The sequence below is a fragment of the Tasmannia lanceolata genome, unplaced genomic scaffold, assembly GCF_043159265.1.
Source record: "Tasmannia lanceolata isolate RefF3 unplaced genomic scaffold, GAP_Taslan_0.1 ptg000007l, whole genome shotgun sequence".
NCBI lineage: Eukaryota > Viridiplantae > Streptophyta > Magnoliopsida > Canellales > Winteraceae > Tasmannia > Tasmannia lanceolata.
In genome coordinates this window covers 925,571-948,188 of record NW_027518684.1, presented here as the reverse complement: position 1 = coordinate 948,188, position 22,618 = coordinate 925,571, and the positions used below count along the sequence as shown (strand labels likewise).

The following is a 22,618-nucleotide window of genomic DNA, read 5'->3' as shown; positions in this document are numbered from 1 at the left end:
AGACCTTCAATTTATATACAAATGGATAGGCATTGTAAGAAGGTGATTTAATCAAAATCTCCTCTTTTAAAGTAGTAGCTATGTAAAGGCCTTTGCTTTTGTGGCTAGGGCAATCCTGTGTAAAAAAAAATTCAGGGTCGACCTTTGGAAGAGAAGCCCATTTTCCCTCTAACAGAAAAAAGAGGGGACAATTAATAAGAATCTCCCTTTGACCAAAACAAAAAGCGTTTAGTGAGTAATTCATGACATTAGCTACAGAAAATTTTCTAGAAGAAACAGGTTCAATGTATTTTATTCATGAGGGTTACAAAATAAAAAGAAGCACATCTCTCTCTCTCTCTCACACACACACAGCCCCTCAAGTGCATACAAAGAACAAATATTTGTCTACTAGCATCACTGATAGAACCCTAACCTAGGATTAAAAACAGTAAATCCTCCATCCACATTGAGGTTTAGTCCACTGACAAAGGCTGATTCATCCGAAGCGAGAAACAGAGCGGCCTCAGCGAGATGGTTTGGCTTCAAAACTATACCTTTCAAGTTGGACGAAGCAGAACAATAAGCCTCCACTTCACTAGGACTCAAATTCTTCAAAGCACAAGCCAAGGGCGTGGCAACTCCAAAAGGAGAAATGCAATTAACCCTAATCCCATGCTTCCCAAGCTCTCCCGCGGCCGATCTAACTAACCCCACAAGAGCATGCTTAGACGCGGTGTAGGCATGTGGGCCCCCGCCCCCAATAGACCCCGCCACACTTGAAGTGCAAATGATAGACCCATGAATTTTCCTCTCCACCATGGCCCGGGCCGCGTATTTTAGTGTGATGGCAGGCCCACGTACATTAACGGCCATGGTGTTATCAAATCCTCCCATGTCTAGATCCAAAATTCCATCCTGAGGGCCCACTATACCGGCATTACTGAACAAGATATCGAGGCGTTCGTACTTCTCTAAGACATAGGCCATGGTTTCTTGGACTTGTTTTTCATCCCTTACGTCGCAATGTTGGTAAGAAGATTTGTGAGGGCCTATGGAGGCCACCACTTGATGACCCAATTCGTCTTGAATGTCGGCAATGACGACCAGGGCTCCGTTCTCGGCAAACAACCTCGCCGCAGCTTCGCCTATCCCACTGGCCGCCCCTGTGATTATGGCCACCTTGCCTTCCAACCTACAATCCATATATTGTTCCTAGATGTTAGACAACTCCATGGTATGTCCTAATATATTGTAGGACTCAATAAAAGGGGGGAAAAAAGATCCATCTACTCTGTTTGGTTGGCTATTTTTAAGGAGATTGAGGGCAGAAGATCTTCTTGAGATCTTCTTGGGATTGTTTGGTTGCCTTTTAAGGTCTTTGACCACTAGCACTGTCGGGCGACGGTCGGGTGATGTGGCGCGCTCGAGATCTTCTCTCCAAATTTCTTCAAATCAAATAAATTTGTGGAGAAGATCTTGGGGAGATCTTTTTGCCCTTATCCCAAACCCCCCCAATATTTGCAAGACAAACCAAACAATGTTTCTTTCTTCCACCCTTAATCTCCCCGCTGACTGATCTGCTTTAGATCTCCCCTTTAATCTCCCCTTTGACTGCTGGGATATAGATCTCCCAATGAATTAATGGCATCCAAACAGAGCATGGGGTTTCTCTGATTCGAAAGGGGCGGAACCGAACAGTAGAATTTTAAATTCCAAACAAATAGTGGATGTCATGTAAACCAAGCTATAGAAAAAATTCAAAAAAAAAAACCCTTAAAAAGTTTCTAGGAAACTATTATTTTCTATAATTTTATTTTACCTAGATCAAAGCATGTCTTTAGATAAAAATATATGACTAAATAAAACAGATCCAAAGAAAGTGGAGGTTTCTAGGATTCAATGAAAGAGGGGGGACCAAACACTAGAAGTTAAAATCCCAAAAAAAAAATAGTGGATGTAAACCAAACTATAGAAAAAATTTAGAAGAAAAAACTCAAAATGTTTCCATGAAACTATTGCTTTCAATAATTTTTTTCACTGTATCCAAACATGCTCTTAGGCATAATATCGGTCTAAAAAACCAAATCAAAAGAACAATGGAGGTTTCTCAGATTCAACAAATGGGGTGGAACCAAACAATAGAATTTAAAATTCCAAAAAATTGATGGATGTGAACCAAACCATAGAAAAAAATCAGAAAAAAAACCCATAAAATGTTTCTAGGAAGAGAAAAGTGTTCCTGAGCTGAGCTGCGGAGGGAGTTACCTGCGCATTAGTGGCTTAAAAAGCCACAGATTGAATCGGTCAATCGGTGGCTTTTTAAGCCACTAATGCGCATGTAGTTACCCTGCATTGCGCAGGAACACTTTTCCCTAGATCCAAACATGGTCTTTAGACAGATATAAAGTTGCAGGAGGAAGAAGACTTTACCTTGGCTTAGACATTGTGATGATGATTCCTTTGAAGGCTGTGATGTAGAAAATAGAGGACTGCCCATTTTCTTACCTGGGCTCGCTTGCTTATATAAACTTAGAACAGAAGATAGTCGTCTTTCGTAATTGTAATTAAGGGGTAATAAGTAGGGTGCTATTTTTAGACTGAAAATCTTCTACAGAAATATCTTTCGTAATTGTAATTAAGGGGTAATAAGTAGGGTGCTATTTTTAGACTGAAAATCTTCTGCAGAAATAACGCGTGGGTAAGCTTGGATTTGAAATACAAGGGTAGGTAGCGAGAGCAAAAATAACAACGAAAATATATATTTGGGAAGTGTTATCAGCACTACTGTATTTTGATGAGGGCACTCCTCACTTTATTAAAAGTACGGTATGACCCGCACCGTAGGATGATCCAAACCGTCCATTAGATGGGCCACATCATAAATAGGATGTACTCCAAAAATCATTTTCATAGGTTGATCCTGACCCTCCTATCTGGATGTTATAGGGTTCATCCTAACCCTCTATAGATCGACGGGTTAGGATCAACCTATGGAAATAAAGGGGGTAATGGATCGTGATCTAGACATGTGTGGATCATATACGAATTGGTCCCGTTGACAGGCCTAGAGACTACTTTGAGCTTCCTTGAGCCTACCCTTATTATTGAATGGAGTTTATTGTCAATATCTTCAATATCAGGACATGTGTGGATCATATACGAATTGGGCCCGTTAACAGGCCTAGAGACTACTATGAGCTTCCTTGACCCTACCCAATATCAGGGACAATTTAATAACTTTATATAACATGGCAAGTTATTCATCCCACTTAGGCCCCTGTCTGTCTTGGTTTTTAAGAACCGATTGGGAGCCCAAAACTGATTATTAGACTACAAAAGGGAAGTGATAAATTGGCTCCCTTTTCTTCAGTGGGCCAGCCCCCTCTAATGAATTTATGACTTTCTCACAAACAATGGGCTGGATCAAGGAAGAAAAAGAAAGGGGCCAAATATATCATTTTCCACTAGAAATTAAGTCTGAGGCCTTGTTCGTTTGAGATTATGATAACCTATGGTGAGCCCCCAAACCGATTATTGGAGTCAAAATTAATGTAATTTGACTCCAATAATCCGTTTGGGGGCTCAACTTCAGTTGTTATAATCTCAAACGAAAATGGCCTAATTAATAGTAGAATAATCAGTTATAGACTCAAGATCAATTTTCAAAATCTGGTCCTTTTTTTGGATTTCAAGAACTGATTACTATATATAAAGTGGAGGTTTGTTGATTATTCATTTATTTATTTATTTTTGGGGGGAGAATTTCTTTTGGGGAAGTGATGTATCCACTCCTTTGTTTACTTGGGAGTCTTAGACAACCAACAGCAGTGTATCTATGACTTCAAAGGGTCCGATGTACTTCCCGTGGGAAGGATTCAATGGCCCTGATTGCCAAGGACACTGGAACTGGCTGTCCCATGTAAAGAATAGGGGTGAATCTACCATTTCCCCTTTCTATATGATTTTTTTTTTTGAAAATGGAACAAACATAGGACGTTAGAGTTGGGCATTATCCATGAAGACTTGTGATACAATGGGACTCAAATTTAAATGTAAATTTGAGTTTAATAATATAATCAGTTTTCTACTGTTAGGGATAAAATCGGTATATCCGGCACCGAACCTCAAACCCCTTCTCCGTTACTCAACTAGATCGACACAGTCCCCCAGCAACACTCAGTAACGAACCTTAATTGACCTCCTTGATACTTCTCCCTTAAGCGGGACCGAGTTACCAAGGAAATCAAACACAATCGTGGGATCCCGCCCCCAAACGGTAAATCCGGACGGCCGTTACACGTAAGGCGCACAGTTTTTTAATTCAAAACATCCCACCTAATCCACCACCCACGATCGTCGGAAATCGTATCTCCACGTGTTTATTCGCCAACTATCAAAGCTCCACGTGGGCTAAATGTAGGGTCTGATTGATATCTCCACGATCTTATTCTCCAACCATCACGCTCCACGTAGGCGAAATCAAAGGCAAATCGTGGATCTCCACCCCTATAAAAAGGGGACTACGCACTCAAGCAACGGAATCCAACTCTCCCTCTCTTCTTCTGTGGTATGGTAACTTGACTTAGCCCTCTCCCATTCCCCATCCATTGTCTGTGATTACCCGTCTCTGACTTGAGTGTCGAAGTGGCCGTCCGAAGCCACAACTTCGGGCCCGCTGACGCTTTTTCTGTGAGCGCAGGATTACAGGTTCTGCGAAGCTAGTTCGTGCAGTCAGATATTGGGCGTCATCAGATTGGCGCCATCCGTGGGACCTGACTATGCCAAAGTCGAAAGCTACCTCCCAACTCAACGGTGGAATGGTTACGAGAAGCCAAGCAAGCCAACGAGACCACGACCCACTCGAGAAGATGGAAGTCACCTCCGGCGACACTCCGGTGACAATGACCGCCTTCAATCAACTCACACAGCAACTCAAAAGTGTTGCGGTCGCCCTCCAGCAAGTACTCCAACACCTCTGGCGACACTCCGGTGACAATGACTGCCTTTAATCAACTCACACAGAAACTCAGAAGTGTTTCAGTCGCCCTCCAGCAAGTACTCCAAAGGATCCCTCCCCAACCAGCGGTGCCACCTCCGCCCGTAAATACGCCGGGCGGAGGACTTCATCCCGTCGAGATTCCAGAAGAGCAAGGATCCTGAGAAGGGCGAAATCCTCAGAGTCAAAGACCACATAAACGTCAACAAGGGTCTGCTTCCATCACCAGCCCACTACCCGACCATCGTCGTGATGTCCGGCATCGAAGGGGTGACAACTCGATGATGGAACCATCGAACTTTGCCCACCGAAATGAAAATCATATACCTCCGCAAGTAAGAAGCCCAACAAAAAATATCCAAACAGAAGAAAACCCCGCCATCATGGCTGAACTCCAGCGTCAGATGAGAGAACTTCAACAGCAAATGAAGACACCATGTGATCCGGACCTCCTGGCAGAATGGGATAGTGAGGTTGCTTTCCCGTTCATCCCGAGAATTGCCAATGCCATCGTCGCCACTAATTCGAACATGCCTCGGTTGGACCTCTATGATGGGTCATCAGACCCTCTTGAGTTTCTCCGAACCTACCGCCATGCGATGGTAATCAGAAATGCTTCCGACGCGACGATGTGCAAAGCCTTTTCCACCTACCTGAAGAAAGACGCTAGCAATTGGTTCAGCCAATTGAGACCCAACTCCATCGAGTCATTCCATGAACTGGGAAAGGAGTCTGTCGCTTACTTCATCAATAGTCGGCCCCGAAAGAAACCGGCCGATGCTCTCCTGGCCTTGCGGCAAGGAAAGGACGAAACATTGCGGAAGTTTATTGGTCGGTTCCGAGTGGAACTCCACCAATCAACGAGCCAAACTTCAATATGGTTCGCGCTGCACTCTGCCATGCCATCCGAGATAGAGACATGAAAGTCCCCTTGAATGTGAATCCTCCTCGTGATCTCCAAGAACTCATGCCACCGCAGATAGATACATCAATAATGAGGAATCATTTGTCATGGAAAGGGAGTTGGAAACCACCCGGGGAACCGAAAAGCAAAAAGACGACTCTAGGGCGCTACCGAGTCATAAGCAGGCAAAACACAATGACCGACAGAATCGTCGCGCCCCAAATCCTTAGTTTAATAGGGTCAACTACACTCCATTGAACAACACCATCTCAAATATCCTGTATGAAATCCGTGATAGGGAACCCATAAACTGGCCTGAAAGAATGAGAAATTCGGGGAAAGGAAAAAGCTCTAACAAATATTGTCGTTTTCACCAAGGTCATGGGCACACCACCGACAATTGCTATCATCTGAAGAATGAAATTGAAAGGCTCGCGGGACTGGGAAGGATTGACTGTTACCTTCAAAATCCCCCAAGGAACTAGCAGCGACCCCGATCCGAAGTTCACCGACCGGATGAACGTCATCGCTCACCAAACCACCATGCAGAAAGCAGTAGGCAAAGAGCCTCGGATCAGGAAGAAGCACCAAAGATCATCAGAAATATTGACACCATTTATGGAGGCCCGACGTCCGGAGGACCGACTGACAAAGGGCACGCTCTTTATGCAGGGCAAGACAACTCCATAGAAAACCCCTCCAAGAAGTCAAGAACTGACCCAAGTATTAGTGTGCCTATCACCTTCACCGAATCAGATTTTGGAACCATAGATCGACAACATGATGATGCTATAGTAGTTCGACTCACCATCGGCAATTGTAACATGGGGCGAATCTTGATAGACACTGGGAGCTCAGTCAATGTCCTCCATCAAGACGCCTTCTCCAAAATGGACATCAGCAGTGATAGGCTAGAACATGTTGACTGGTCCATCTTCGAATTCTCCGAAGGAGAAGTCAAAGTACGAGGTAAAATCAAACTCCCCATAACATTTGGCGCTCATCCGAGCCAACGCACCATCATGCAAACTTTTGTAATAGTTCGCGTCCCTTCCACTTACAATGGAATCTTCGGAAGGCCAGCGTTGAACGAATTGGGCGTAGTGGTTTCCACTCCCCACCTGAAAATAAAGTTTCCTACAAAATTTGGTGTAGGAGAGGTAATCGGTGATCAAGAGAAAGCTCGCAAATGTTACGCCGCCCTGTTGAAAAAGAAAAAGGCCGCCAAAGAAACCTTCTCCATAGGCGGTACCGATCCTCGAGTCGAGGTAAATCAGGGAGAGCAGGTCGAAGAACCCACGAAAATTCCCCTGTTCCCCGGTGTCGAAGAACGAACCGTCTATATAGGCTCTCTCCTCTCAGGTAAGCTTAAAACTGACCTTGTCAATTCCTTAAGACCTCGGATATCTTCGCCTGGTCCGCCTCCGATATGCAGGGAATCCCCTCCGATGTTGCGGTCCACAAACTGAACGTGGATCCGAACTTCAAGCCCGTGAAACAAAAGAAACACAACTTCGCCGCCGAAAGACAAAAGCACATTAAGGAAGAAGTAGAAAAGCTCCTTGATGCCAAATTCATCAGAGAGATTCACTACCGGAGTGGCTCGCCAACATTGTGATGGTCAAGAAATCCAACGGTAAGTGGCGAATCTGCATCGATTTCACGGATCTCAACAAGGTATGCCCCAAGGATTGTTACCCATTACCGAGGATCGATGACGCCACCGCTGGGCATGAGATGCTAAGCATCATGGACGCCTTCTCCAGGTACAACCAAATTCAGATGTACGGTCCCGACATTCCAAAAACTTTCTTCGTCACCGACCAAGGGTTGTTTTGTTACAAAGTTATGCCTTTCGGCCTCAAAAACGCTGGCACTACGTACCAACGTCTCGTCAATAAGATTTTTGCCGAACAAATTGGAAGGAACATGGAAGTCTATGTCAACGACATGCTCGTTAAAAGCCTCAAAGCGCAGAACCACATCGTCGATCTTGAAGAAGCATTCGCCGTACTCCGGCGGAACCGAATGAAATTGAATCCCACTATCATTGATCTTGAAGAAGTATTCGCCGTACTCCGGCGGAACCGAATGAAATTGAATCCCGCTAAGTGTGCCTTTGGAGTTACTTCCGGAATATTCCTAGGCTTCATGGTTAGCCAGCGAGAAATTGAAGCCAATCCCGAAAAAATAAAAGCACTTTTAGAAATGACAGCACCGAAGGAAGTCAGAGATGTACAAAGACTCACCGGCAGAATAGCGGCCCTCAGTAGGTTTATTTCTAAATCTGCTGAAAGGTGCCTGCCCTTCTTTTAAAATCTCTGAAGCGTGAAAGACTTTCTATGGACAGAGGAATGTTAGACGGCCTTTGACCAACTGAAGGCCTATCTCCAAACACTTCCATGACTCGCCAAACCGGTACCGGGGGAAGACTTGTACCTGTATCTAGCAGTTGAGCCTGCCGCGGTAAATTCTATACTCTTTCGACTTGAAGGAAAGGCGGAACAACCTATCTACTACGTTAGCAGAGTAATCCATGACGCCGAGACTCGATATCAGGATATTGAAAAATTCGTCTTCGCTGTTGTCATATCTGCGAGAAAACTCCATCCATATTTTCAAGCTCATCCTGTAACCGTACTCACCGACCAACCTCTCCGGAAGATACTGAAGAAGCCCGACACCTCAGGGCGTCTGATTAATTGGGCAGTGGAATTGGGTGAATTCGACATCCAAATAAAGCCCCGCCTAGCGATCAAGTCCCAGGTGCTGGCAGATTTCATTGTGGAACGTACGGTACCGATAGAGGAATCCGAAGGTCCAAGCCTCCCAGCCGAAGAATCGACTCTGAGCCAGCAGAGCCAAAATCCGCTATGGATGTTATATGTGGATGGCTCCTCCAATGTAGGGGGCAACGGTGCCGGACTGGTCATAACGGGGCCGGACAACTTTATTGCTGAGTACACCCTACGCTTGGATTTCAAAGCATCTAATAACGAGGCGGAATACGAAGCTTTGATTGCGGGAATAGCTCTTGTCGCCGAATTACGGGTCAGTCGGATCAAAGTCCACAGTGATTCGCAATTGGTGGTCAGCCAAGTAAATGGCTTCAGCGAAGCTAAAGAAGAACGGATGATCAAATACTTGGAAAAGGTAAGAAAGGAAATCTCCATTTTTGAAGAGTTCCAGATAGTGCAAATTCCCCGAACCTTGAATGCCCGCGCTGACGCTCTTTCCAAGATGGCCTCCTCCGGAATGTTCGAACAAGGAAACATCTATACCGAGATCCTCCCTCAGCCTAGTGTTGAGAGAGAAGAAGTCCTACAACTCAGCGAGGAACCTAGCTGGATGTACCCTATAATACAATACTTGAAAGACGGTATCGTACCCTCGGATAAAAAGGAAGCTCTACGCTTGGTTGCCAAGGCCGCCCAATACAATACAGAAGCTGTATAAGCGTTCCTTTTCATTGCCCTTGTTGAAATGCCTCCGACCCTCCGCCGCGGAGCTCGCCATGAGGGAAGTCCACGAAGGAATCTGTGGCGATCACTCGGGAGGAAAGGTATTGGCTCACAAGATCCTCCGTCGAGGTTTTTTCTGGCCAACCCTCCAGCAGGACGCTTCTAATTTTGTCAGAAAATGTGAGCAATGTTAGAAGTTCACTACTGTGCCCCGTCTACCCACAGTTCCCTACAAACCCATCTCCAATCTAATCTCGTTTGCGATGTGGGGAATGGATTTGTTAGGACCTTTTCCTAACTCGACCAAGGGACACCGAATGATGTACGTCGCCATCGACTATTTCACCAAATGGGTCGAAGCCAAGGCAGTAAAGAAGATTACTTCCAAAGAAGCAGAAAACTTCTTCTATCATGATATCATTTGCAGGTTCGGTATTGCACGAGTCCTTGTGACTAACAACATAACCCAATTTGCGAGTCGAAGGTTCAAAGATTTTTGTGGAAAACTCGGTATCGACCAATGGTTCACCTCAGTCAATCATCCACAAGCTAACGGACAAGTGGAAGTAACCAATCGAACTCTCTTACAGGGGTTGAAGAAACACGTAGAGAATGCCTGAGGCTTATGGGCGAGAGAATTACCGAATCTCATTTGGGCCTACGGAACCACATCTATGAGCTACTGGTGGCGTTGTATAAAAACATGACAAGGAAACATAGGAAATAACGAAGATCCTTCTATTCACAAGTAAAAGACCCTTTACAAAAGGTGGGCTTCTGGGCCAGATACAAGAAAAGGAAAATACATTCGGTGCCATACTAAAACTGCGACTAACTACAAAATACAGAAGAAAACTATAAAGAATCGACGCCCGGAGCTTCAGTATCATATGTCTGGTGAACCACCAAGCGCTACCGAACATTGGACCTCAGCATCGCCACGGTACACTTGGCACGATCTTCTTTGCCCCGGAAGGAGGCTTCAAGACCGATCGTGCTAAGGTCACGGCCGAAGGTCCCATCATTCGTCCGGATCTTCTTCAGGGTCCTTCTCCGGCGAATTTGCCTCCAGATGAGGCTCGAGACCGGGTGACTCGGAGCCGGCCCTCGTGCCACCTTCACTTCTTGCAGCATCACCTTCAGGGCCTCGTTCTCCATCTCCAACTTCTCGACTTTGGCCCTCAGCCGGAGAACCTCCAAGCCTTGCTGGAGAAGTTGATCACCCACCCCGTGTCCCCTCTCTATGGTATGCTTCAGGGACCGCTTATAATTGGCGACGAAGTGGGGAACGTCACCAGGAGCAAGGCAATCCCTGGGAGCGGTGGAACCCGAATATTCTTGGGTCTCCACCTTCTGTTTATTCTTACCCTAGGAGCCGCGATCCGCCCCCCCAGCTTCGGCCAATGAAGAAATCACCGCCGCCAGAGTCACCACTTCAGGTGAACCAGAGCAGGCGGCCGACGGATTTCTCGCCCTCTGCGATCCCCTGGTTCTCCGAGACACCGGTTCCCCGGCAGAAATCTGAGGTTCCTCTTCCCTATCTGATGGCGAATTTACTTCCACCACCGAATTTATTGCTCCTGGTTGATTGTCGCCGGCAAACTCTTGAGACATTTTTTCAACAAGGAAAAACTGGGAGAAAATGAAGGAAAAAAGGAAGAAGATATGATGGGTAACCCTTCCCCTCACCCCCTTTCGAAAAAGCATGTGAAAAATAGGCGGGATTTAAATGTTTTCGCCGTTTCCCGATAAAAGCACTTCGACTCCATCATCTCCAGATGATCGGCACTGGCTCACCGCTTGAAAATTTAGCTATTTCATTGATCCTTACAAAGGGACAAGAAAGTAGGGGGCAGTATGTTAGGGATAAAATCGGTATATTCGGCACCGAACCTCAAAACCCTTCTCCTTTACTCAATTAGATCGACACAGTCCCCGCAGCAACACTCGGTAACGAACCTTGATTGACCTCCTTGATACTTCTCCCTTAAGCGGTACCGAGCTACCAAGGAAATCAAACACAATCACGGGGATCACGCCCCTAAACGGTAAATCCGGATGGCCGTTACATGTAAGGCGTGATTTTTGAATTCAAAACATCCCGCCTAATCCACCACCCACGATCGTCGGAAATCGTATCTCCACGTGTTTATTCGCCAACTATCAAAGCTCCACGTGGGCTAAATCTAGGGTCTGATTGATATCTCCACGATCTTATTCTCCAACCATCACGCTCCACGTAGGCGAAATCAAAGGCACGATTGATATCTCCAAGATCGTGGATCTCCACCCCTATAAAAAGGGGACTACGCACTCAAGCAATGGAATCCAACTCTCTTTCTCTTCTTCTGTGGTCTGATAACTTGACTTAGCCCTCTCCCATTCCCTGTCCATTGTCTGTGACTGCCCGTCTCTAACTTGAGTGTTCAAGTAGCTGTCCGGAGCCACAACTCCGGGCCCGCTGACGCTTTTTTTGTGAGCACAGGATTACAGGTTCTACGAAGCTAGTTCGTGTAGTCAGATATTGGGCGTTATCATCTACTCTTCTCAAAATCCAAAGCAAACAAGGCATTAATTTTGAGTCAATAATCAGTTTGGACCAGATCCAAATAGAACAAAGCATTGCTCTTCTTTGACCTTTTCTGTAGTGTCCGAATTGTGAAGGTGACCTTTTCTATTTTGTCGTTACTTCATACAGTAAAAGAAGGGTATTTATGTAATTAGCACACCACTCTATGGGTCACATATTACGACATGAGGATATGAGATCCGGTCTAAAACTGCGAGGTCGGAATTATTGTAAGGAGATTTTGTATGGTTTGTGGAAGCAAGTCCTGTTTTTTTTTAAAGTACAGTGGGGCTCACTTCATAGGATGATTCAAACCGTTCATTTGGAGGGTGAGATCAGCGTATGGAAATGATTTTCCGGGTACAGCCTATTCGTGTTGTGGCCCATCCAATGAACCGTTTGGATCATTCTATGAAGTGGGGCCTACTGTAACTTTTGACAAATGTACTGGCGTTTACGCCCACGCACCTATAAAATCTCCTATATAGTAAAAGGAAACTGATTTAAGGAGATTTGAACGTTGAAAAGGACTAGAAAGCAGAAGTTATCATTGTGAGGGCATTAGAGGGATTTCACATCATCTTCAGAGGCTTTTTAGTCAACAAGGAATTGAATTCTATTTCCATACTTTTTCTTGACCCTTTTTTTTTTCTGCTTTGATAATAGGGATTTGCTATGGACCATCGCAGAAGGCATTTCCCCGGTGGGCTGTTGCATGTGAGAGCAGCCACACAGGCTCACATTTTGTCTTATTCATTATGCATCTGAGGTGGCTGCACTCAAATGCAACAGCCCAGCCGCGAAATGCATTCTGCGATGGTCCATAGCAAACACCATCCTTTGGTAATGGGATCAAGTGATAGGGGCTAAAAATGGTAAACTTATTGAAAAGCCCCTTGCCAAAGTTAGCAACCAAAATTTCTAGAGAAGTTTGGAAAAGAAATTTTTTTTCCAAAATTTCTTGTTTCTAGTATTTGATTAAGCATTAAAAAAATAGCTTAAACTACACCAGTTCAATTTTATTTTTTTTGTATAGAGAATCATTAAAAAAGTAGCATATTAACATCCCTCGATAAAGGCATGACCATATATAATTTCCTTCTAAATTGTGGAAATCAAAAAAATTTCTTAAGAAAAGATTTCTGCAGGATTTGTTTTTTTGTTTTTTTCGGCAATCCAAACTGTGGATTTTAGAGTCTTGGATTTCTTCAAAGTTGTAGATAGGAGAGACAAGAGCTCAGTTTCGCTTCTCTTTATAATCTTGGATTTTAAGTAAGAAATCCAAGTTTTAGAAATCTCTCCCCCCCCCCTAATGCTAAGATTTCTAATACCTGAAAACATGGGATGCTCTCCTACTCTCTTGCTAATGGAAAAAAGGGTGAGATATTAGAAAACGACAGCTGGTCTGCTTACGGAGCTTGAAAAAAAAAATCCGGAGTTCGGGATCAGATTTGGAATCGGAGAATAGGAACCATCAGAGTCTTGTCTCCCATCTAGAAATCCAAGATTCTAAAATCCGCATATCCAAATGGCCCCTTAGCTTTTTGAATCTAGCAGAGGAAATCTAGACTATGACCGAATTGGGACCTCCATAAGGGCCCGTTTGGATACGTCATATTTTGTATTTGGATTTGGAAATGAGTTTTAAATACAAAATGAATAAATCTGCCAGCTCATGTTGAGGGAGAAATAGAGGGAAGGGGGTACCTCGTACTGGAGGGGAGAGGTTGAGGAGCACAGAGGGTGAAGGAAACTGCCAGATAAGTTGATTTCCAATTACTTATTTCCACAATATATTTGGATCCGATTTTTTTCACTGTCAGTCGCTGATTTGGAAATCATAGAATTTGATCCGGATCCAAATTACAACACAAATAGGGCTACAAATGTGAGAAATCCAAATTCAAATCTTCTGGGCATCTAAACGGGCCCTAATTTCTGAACTCTGACGTCTTCCATTTATAAGGAGTCCGTTTGGCTGCACCAAAAATTTGGAAAATGTGCCTTTTCCTAGCTTTGTTGGTGGGGGGGGGGGGAATTTTCCAAATGCAATCCTTTTCTTTTTGTTTTACTTTTTTCTCACCTCAGGAGGAAAAGGAAAGGAAAGTAAAGAAATCATGGTCGCGGTGATAATTTATTGTTAATTCAAAGCACAAGCACAAATTTCCACTCTAATCCCTCCCCCCAAATGCAAGTCACGAGCAAGGCATTTCTAGTAATAGGAGGAGGACATGAGGACATATTGGAGTGTATGAGGAGTCTATGAATGAAAGGAAAAGGGGTATTTAGGTAATTGGAACCCACCAGTTTATTAAGGTGGATACAATAATGAGGCGAGGCCCGGGCTCGGGGCGGGAAAGTGACGTGGTCGAATATTCGGAACGTACGAATATTTAAAAGAGTGGAAATTAAAGGTTAGTTTGAACGGTCAAAAAAGAGAGTGACATCAAATATTAAATAACAAATAATCTCTAAAGCCCTTTCTTTTGACTGTCATCAATACCCAACCCAAGAAAAAGCTCCTCCCTCATCTCTTCAAACAAAGAAAAAAAGAGAGAGAGAGAGAGAGAGAGGGAGAGAGATCTGATGACTGATCAGTCGATTGGTTGATCCAATTTACCGTTTACGCTACCGATTTTATGAACGGACGGTGATGAATCGATGTCTAGTAAATTTGCTTTAGATCGGTATATTTCTCTTCGAATATGTTTTTGTTTGCAACGATCTGTTTGTTCTTGCTTAATTTTTCTTTTGATCGGTATATTTCTCTTCGTAAATGTTTTTATTACAACAATCTGTTGGTTTTTGCCTTATTTTTTGCTGTTTTAGTGGATTGTTTGGGGTTTTATCTTGTTCTAGGGTTTTGGAATCTGATCGGAGGTTCTTCTTTCGTTGAATGTAACTTTTAGTTGATCTGGATCCATATCTCTTGCAGTCTACATATTTCTTTACTTTATTCTTTTATTAAATGTAGAAATGATTCCGTTTAGGGATTTGATCTCGATCGTTGCTTTTTTAATATTTTTTTTTTTTAGATTTTCCTTTGCTTTTTGATCAATTTTTCAACGCCTGATATTTGAAGAATGTTGCATTTCTGTCTTTGAGGTTGATGTTTTGCATATTTTTGTTTATTTGATCAATTACTGAAGACAAAAAAGAGATCTTGTATTCTATATAAGATGTGGATTTTTATTAATTTAAACAGATTCAGCTGTTATTTTTCTCTGATATTTTGTAGACTTTGATCCATATCTTGCTCTTACATACTCTTAGGTTTCGATTCTTTTCTTTATTTTTTCTGCTATGATTCCATGCTCTTTGTTCTCCTTGACATATATTATGTTCTGCCTTTGAGTTTGGTGTTTTGCATATATTTTGTTTATTGATTGTTTACACTGTATATTGCTTTTAAACAATTACTGAAGACAAAAAGGGGATCTTCTATGCTAATTAAGATTTTTTTTTAGTTTAAACTGATTCAGCTATTATTTTTTCCTGATAGCATCTATACTTACATCCATATCTTATTCTTACTCACTCGTAGTTTTGAGCCTTTCTTATTAAATTTTATGCTTAGCAGTTCGTGGGTTTGTGATGGAGGTGTGCTAACAAATTTATTTTGTAACCATTTGAATTCTCAGAGTATGCTATGAATGTGCAGTTAATAGTTTTACTATGCAATTCATATTTTTTTTGACTAGGCAACCATGCATAAGCTCTAAATGAACCATAGCTAAGAGTTTGGATGATCATTAACCTTTTGGAAAAAAGTTTTCTAGTCATTTTCCACTCAGACATGGTTCACATGTAAAGTTTTATATTTACATTTAATGGATTAAACTATTTTTAGACATTCTTTTCATTTTTATCTTTGTTTATGTGTCTTAGTTTCATATGCCATATAAAAGGTTCAATTATATTAGAAGATAAATCAAAATACTCTAAAGATGAAATTCTTTATTTATCATTTTAGAAGATACATTTAGTTTGTACAACTTATCAACTTTTCATCAATTAGGTTGGCCTGTAACTTAATTTGCTGGCGCTCTTTTTTTCCATCTTGAGGTGGCTGGTTCAACCAGCTAATCTAACAAAAAAGAAAAAAAGGAGCCCTTTCTCAAATCGAATGGTAGGTGTATCAGAGACAGATTCCAGTTTGTAAGAAACTGCATTTTTTGTTTGATCTCACTGATGCTGGCAAAGGTAAAGGATATTTTTGCCTCAAAGTATGCAATCCTTCGAAATGACATTACTAAGACATTAGTTTCTTGTCCTTGATCAATGTAACTGTGACAATGCATTTACATTTTGTGGCCTTTGTTTTCTTTTTCTACTTCTCTTGGATGATGATTTGGATGGTTCATGTAAGATGAAGAGTCTGCTAGAGATAGCATTTTTTGTTGCCTTTTTTAATTGCAGAGATAATTCGATCCATTTTATTCTTATCAGGTTAAGGATTGTGTTAAGTGGGGGTTCTGTATAGTATTGGGAGTAGGAACTAGTTCTTCACATACATCAATTTGCACCAAATGGCCTCTGTGAGCATGGTGCCTGCATATGTCGGCGTGGATAGATTGCCTGAGGAAATGAATGATATGAAGATAAGGGATGACAAGGTAGATGCTGTGGTTTGTTGGGATTTTTTGTTGATATTTTGTCAACATTATTATTATTATTATTATTTTGAAATAGTTGTCGATGTTATTTACCATCTGATACATGCAAGCTGCCTCTTTCTTAAAAGTTGAAATGTCATTACAGGAAATGGAAGCAGCTGTTGTTGATGGAAACAGCACGGAGACAGGGCATATAATTGTGACAACTATTGGTGGTAGGAATGGACAGCCAAAGCAGGTAAATTTTGAAGGAGTGGTCTTTTTTTAGCATTAGATTAGTGATAGATATTGCCATTTGGAATTTCATTTTCTACTTTCAGTGATTAAAATTCTGTTTTCCTGCACATGATCTTTTTAGTAATTGCATAAAAGTTACCTGTTTTGGTGGCAGACTATAAGCTACATGGCGGAGCGTATAGTAGGTCAAGGATCATTTGGAATTGTTTTCCAGGTAAGCTTTTCCATCTTTAATCTGGAAAAGACTTGCTGGTGGATGTTGAATTCTTGCATGGGCGTGATTCTATATGGGCATTCATGCAACATCCATATCCTGATGAATGCTATTGTGCTTCCAATTTTGTATATGAGTGCTTTCTTGCACACACACATGCATATGTGTGTGTGTTAGGAAAAGGTTGTTTGTGTTGTGTCTGATGCGTGCGCGCGCGCATGTATTAGGAAAATGTTTTTTGTGTTGTGTCTGATGCTTTCGGATGCCTATGCAGGCTAAGTGTCTAGAGACAGGTGAAACCGTAGCAATAAAAAAGGTACTCCAGGACAAGAGGTACAAGAACAGGGAGCTACAAACCATGCGTCTTCTGGACCACCCAAATGTTGTGTCCCTGAAGCACTGTTTCTTCTCAACGACTGAAAAGGATGAGCTCTATCTTAACTTGGTACTTGAATATGTGCCTGAGACCGCACACCGTGTTGTCAAACACTACAACAAGATGAACCAACGGATGCCATTGATATATGTGAAACTTTATACTTACCAGGTATTGGTGTGATTCACTGATGGAAATTTCACAGTTTTATTGCTGTTAATTGTTACTATTCCATTGATAGCCTGAAATACATTGGATCGGTTCTAATTTCATATTGTAAATAGGAAATATCTAGTACTGATTGTGGACTCCTATTTGAGATTCTGTTGCAATTCATTTATAATTTATTAAGAATTCTGCTGAGATTGCGGGTACACGACCATCTTACCTATTAAAAGAAATTAGAATATCTATCGGGTTTGCCAAGGCTTTCCTTGCTTTATACTTCTTTCCCTCTTTTCTTTATTGTTTGTTCCACTATATGGACATTGTTTAACTCCATTTACTGTGTCTAGGGCTTTTTTGGAAAACAACAATATATTTGGATCATATTATCCTAAAGAATAAAATCATTAGCCGACCCCAACTAGTTTGGGATAAAGGCTTAGTTGAGTTGAGTTGTGTTGTATTATCCTGAAGAATAAAAAGATCTATTTGGACTGGCTCTTAGCTTTCCAGTTCAAGTGACAAATTATTTTTTGGTGTGTTATCGAGCTAGATTGTCTAGGTTAATTTCCCATAGGAAAACATACTAGGATATATTGGTTTGGTTAATAATTAATATTCTGTTTTTGTGGGATATTTACCAGATTTTCAGGGCATTGGCTTACATACATGGTAGTATTGGAGTGTGCCACAGAGACATCAAGCCACAAAATCTACTGGTATGCACACCAAGCATATTTACTCTCTACTCTCCTTGTTTAAAATTCCAAGGTACATTTTGATATAAAACAATTCTAGACAATCTAACAGTGTAAAATGCAACTTATTTATGGAACTTCTTGATAAGTGAGCAAAGAATATGTAACTTATGGAAGTCTGAATTGCTGTAAATGTACGTCTGCTTTGCATGTACTGTAACTAATATTATGAACAGATAGTCTGATGCTTATTTCTCGTGGCCGTTGGCTTAGATCCATTTCCATTTTGTAAAAATAAAAAAACCTCAGGTTATATGTAATTGTATTACGTAGCCAATGTTCTGATAAATCATGCAGTCTTGTTCTCCATGATCTTGTTTTGATACGACGAAATCCACGCAAATTGACATTCTTAAAAGGAAAGGATATAAGGCTTGGACTCACAGTTGGTTCTGAAAATCCAAAAAAATACTGCCTTTTAGATATTTTGGAGTCTCTTGTTCTCGTCCATCATCTTAGAAGCTTAATTGTCAGATTTTTCTATTTGGTATAATTAATTACTTCCCCTTATAGTTTCTTCACGATATTTATCTGAAAGCCTTTCTATGACAGGTCAACCCGCACACACACCAGCTGAAATTATGTGATTTTGGAAGCGCGAAAGTCTTGGTATGTTTCTGAATCTTTGCAGCACTAGTTCTCTGCTATGGTACTTTTTTATGATTTTATCCACCATTGGTTGTTTTAACAGGTAAAAGGGGAGCCAAACATTTCATATATCTGTTCTAGGTATTATAGAGCTCCCGAGCTTATTTTTGGAGCAACTGAGTACACTACAGCTATTGACATCTGGTCCGCGGGTTGTGTCCTAGCCGAGCTCCTCCTCGGACAGGTACCTTCCCCTTTAATAGCCTTCCTCGAATGCATACTTTTTCCTCTTCTCGAAAGCAATCATCAATAATATAGGAGTTTTTATATGGTGTAAGCCTGTATAGTCCAGTATTTTTCTCTTCTCGAACAGCATATTTGAAAAATACTGGACAATACGGGCTTAACCATATAAAAATACTTGACTGTTTAGATCATCCTATGGTGTGGGCTCCGTTGCTCTTTCATAAAATTTCATACCATTAAAAAAATAGTCATTTAAAATTAGTTAATAAAGCTTTTTTTTGTCTGAAAGCCTCTGTTCCCTGGCGAGAGTGGAGTGGACCAGCTTGTTGAAATTATCAAGGTGACAATTTTGCTTTATGTTTTTAGTTCAAAAGCAGGCTATAAATTACTTTTGATATTAGATATGTTTGTCTCTTACCATTTCTTGTATTTGTTTGTTCACATGCTTTATGTTTCTATTGCAGCTTTTAGGTACCCCAACAAGAGAGGAAATCAAATGTATGAATCCCAACTATACAGAATTCAAATTCCCACAAATTAAAGCTCACCCTTGGCACAAAGTACTGATCATTCTTCCATTCATATTTCTTTCCTTTGTTTTTCTTTCTTTTTTCTCTTTTTTTTGTGTTTATGTTATGGCCATGTTTGGCAACCATGAAAAATTATTCCATGGAATAATCGCGGGTCCAAGTGTGTGAGAGAGGCCAAGGAGAAGGGAGCGAGTGAGACTCAAGTTGGTGGGAGTGGGGAGAGCATTAGCAATCACTAAAAAATGGTGAAAAAAATACCTACTTAAAATTGTTTTTTTATTTTCCTGATTTTTAGGATCTTTTCATGCCCCCTTACTCTCCTCTCAACTTTTTCCCTCTATCTCTCTCCCCACTGGTCTCACACATTCCATGGAACATTTTTTTAATGTTGCCAAACATGGCCTATATAACAAGAAGATTATGTTTTTTTAACTTTAGTTTCTCATCAGATTTTTCCCAAGCGCATGGCACCTGAGGCAGTGGATCTCGTTTCAAGACTTCTGCAATACTCTCCAAACCTACGTTCCACTGCTGTGAGTACATACAATTCTAAACTTAATTTTGATCTTGACAAACTAAATGGTCTTTTCTTTTGCTCTTTTCATCATTGGCTTACTTCAAAATCTATTTTTTTGAATGATCACTGTAAAAAACTACTAAAATGCAGTTGGAAGCATTGATTCATCCATTTTTCGATGAGCTCCGGGACCCAAATACCCGTCTACCAAACGGTCGCTATTTGCCTCCACTCTTCAACTTCAAGCCTCATGGTATGGATAATTCTCATACCTACAAATATCTCCGATATTTTCGAAAATGCTGTGAAATTTTTTATTTTTTTATAAAACGACAAAATCGCCAAACTTTCCCGAGAATTCAAAAAATCAATTTATCTTGATAATTTACTTTGTGCTGTGAAAATTTTATGCAAATATCACGATACTATTTGTTGCCCTAATTTTGTTCTTAAATTTTATACTTATATATTGAAATATTTTATTTCCTATTTTTTACCTGGTATAAACCCGAAAAGAAATTAAAAATTTTAAATATCCCGAGATAAGACCTTCCCGAGAAATCACAGAGAGATATTTGGGACCAATAATTCAAAACACTAACTAATTATTTTTTATGGTGATGATCAGAACTGAAGGGAGTGCAGAAGGAGATCTTGGGGAAGTTGATCCCCGAGCACACGAGAAAGCAAATGGCCTTCCTCGGATTGTGAATCGGGTTACATGCTCTGTTATGTAGTAGTAGTACTAGCCCATGTTTTTATCTGCTAAGGAGAATGCTTCTAAGAGTGTAAGACTTACTCCGGCAGGCCGTTTCTGGTGATCCTATGGGCCTTTGTTTCTTCCTTTCAATCCGTTGTTCTTTTGTTGTTCTTCCTTTTTACTTGTTTTTGTATAGCAGATTGAAGGGTCTGTTAATCTCCCAAAAACTCAATATGGGAATGCTAACCCTTGTTTCCACATTACAGGTTGTAACATTATATAGAACAGAAAGTGGTCTTTTATTTGAGCAGTTTATTTAACTTTAGGGACTTGGAATGTGGTTGAAGAAGACATGTTGTTCTTGTTTGATTGCTTTTATGACCTTACCCGGTGACCAAAAATTAAGATATGGTGACCATTCTCAATCCTTTAGGTTCAGGACTCCCTTCAAACAATTAATTGTGACAAAATTAAGCTTTGGTGTGCTTGAGACTGAAAGTCTTTTAAGTCTCTACTTCTGGTGACCATTCTGATTTTTCTGTTCCTAGAACTCCAGAGAATTATTTCTATGTATTTTGCTTCTTTTTTCAGTGTGGTAGGAACGGTCTCCATTTGGTCCAAAATAGTGGGCGCCGAACTGGATTTTTTTATTGATTTTCCAGAGAGGAATTGGTTGCAGGGTGGGATTATTTATTTATTTGGGAATTGGTTGCCCAATGCCTCAGTGGAAATAAAATTTGATTTTTAAGCTTTAGACGCAACACAACAGTGTAAATAAAATTGATTTCTGCACTAAGATTGTTGTATTTTAGATGTCAAATCTGTTAGGCCTAACATAGGAGCAAACACAATGAAAATCTTAACGGCTAAGCATAAGAGATGGAACAGAAGTCGTTGGGCATGATTGCCTATATCCTACATCCATGGAACACAAGTCATTTTCTATTACAAGTAACAAAGCGTAAGAGATGACGCAAGAGATAACAAACCCAATGCTAACAAGCTCAACTCTTACAACCGCGGACATAAAACCAAATCCAAGGGATACCACCAAACGGGCCCTAGTTATTTTCACAGCTAAGAGAATTACGTACTTCCCCTATGCATGCAAAAGCTACACCAATGCCTTCGTGGGAATCCAAAGCTGAAAGATAGGGCGTCTAAATCCAACCAAATGGGAGTTAAATTATGCTCTGAAATTCCCTAAAACACCCTTATGTTTTTGGGATTTGCTTTGGCAATTTCGTGGAAAGCCAGGATAGAACCGCCACATAGAAGCTCCCGCTTTTGCAGATCTTGTTTTAATCATTTAATTCATATGAGATGGCTATTAAATTCCCTAGCAAATCCCTATATTTTATATCTACACACTACATTTGTGATTGCAATTTTTTGTGATTCATTGGACCGTAACTGTATCTAAACTTGTTTGAGGTTCTGATTATTGATCCATAATTTTGAATGTAGATTTGTTAAAAAAATTGTCCACTACTGAATTCAAATTGATGTCCGAATACGTTTTGATCCGATTGGATCTTGAGATCCATAGGATATGTTGACACCCTTAGTGTCAATGGGCCGGACCCACAACCCAGTCAAAACCATAATTTAGTAATGGGCTGGCTGATAGCCTGAGATCCCGACATTTTCTCATCAAGGGATGAAAAATAAAAAGAAGAACTAGTGGTAAAGAATCTTACATAGATTTCGGTCATGACTTTGTACTGAGATGTTTCCATGATTTTACAAGATTTCAGCC

General features: G+C 41.2%; 3 protein-coding genes across 3 annotated transcripts; 2 read left to right on the top strand and 1 right to left on the bottom strand.

Moving 5' to 3' along the window:
* Positions 1-262: 262 nt before the first annotated feature.
* On the bottom strand, positions 263-2,659 carry LOC143880753 (short-chain dehydrogenase reductase 3b-like). Its single transcript, XM_077383727.1, has 2 exons — positions 2,413-2,659; positions 263-1,174 (listed from the first exon to the last, which is right to left on the bottom strand). The coding sequence occupies exons 1-2, from the start codon at positions 2,424-2,426 to the stop codon at positions 397-399; spliced, it is 792 nt and encodes a 263-aa protein (XP_077239842.1). The 5' UTR covers positions 2,427-2,659; the 3' UTR covers positions 263-396.
* Positions 2,660-6,706: 4,047 nt separating this feature from the next.
* Positions 6,707-7,351, top strand: LOC143881240 (uncharacterized). Its single transcript, XM_077384229.1, has one exon. The coding sequence runs from the start codon at positions 6,707-6,709 to the stop codon at positions 7,349-7,351; it is 645 nt and encodes a 214-aa protein (XP_077240344.1).
* A 7,044-nt stretch (positions 7,352-14,395) lies between these two features.
* LOC143881341 (shaggy-related protein kinase alpha-like) lies at positions 14,396-21,184 on the top strand. The gene is made up of 13 exons (XM_077384357.1): positions 14,396-14,599; positions 16,362-16,528; positions 16,674-16,766; positions 16,920-16,979; positions 17,254-17,526; positions 18,165-18,239; positions 18,831-18,887; positions 18,970-19,110; positions 19,402-19,452; positions 19,577-19,672; positions 20,092-20,175; positions 20,310-20,412; positions 20,788-21,184. Exons 2-13 carry the CDS (start codon positions 16,442-16,444, stop codon positions 20,868-20,870), a joined length of 1,203 nt encoding a protein of 400 aa, XP_077240472.1. The 5' UTR covers positions 14,396-14,599; positions 16,362-16,441; the 3' UTR covers positions 20,871-21,184.
* Positions 21,185-22,618: the final 1,434 nt, after the last annotated feature.

What these genes read in the sequence shown, in the direction of transcription:
- LOC143881341 (XM_077384357.1), top strand. Translation starts at nt 16,442, where the DNA reads ATGGCCTCTGTGAGCATGGTGCCTGCATATGTCGGCGTGGATAGATTG. An exon ending in CATTTGGAATTGTTTTCCAG is followed by an intron (nt 16,980 to 17,253) that starts GTAAGCTTTTCC and finishes ATGCCTATGCAG; the next exon opens with GCTAAGTGTCTAGAGACAGG. An exon ending in CCGAGCTCCTCCTCGGACAG is followed by an intron (nt 19,111 to 19,401) that starts GTACCTTCCCCT and finishes TTTGTCTGAAAG; the next exon opens with CCTCTGTTCCCTGGCGAGAG.
- LOC143881240 (XM_077384229.1), top strand. Translation starts at nt 6,707, where the DNA reads ATGGGGCGAATCTTGATAGACACTGGGAGCTCAGTCAATGTCCTCCAT.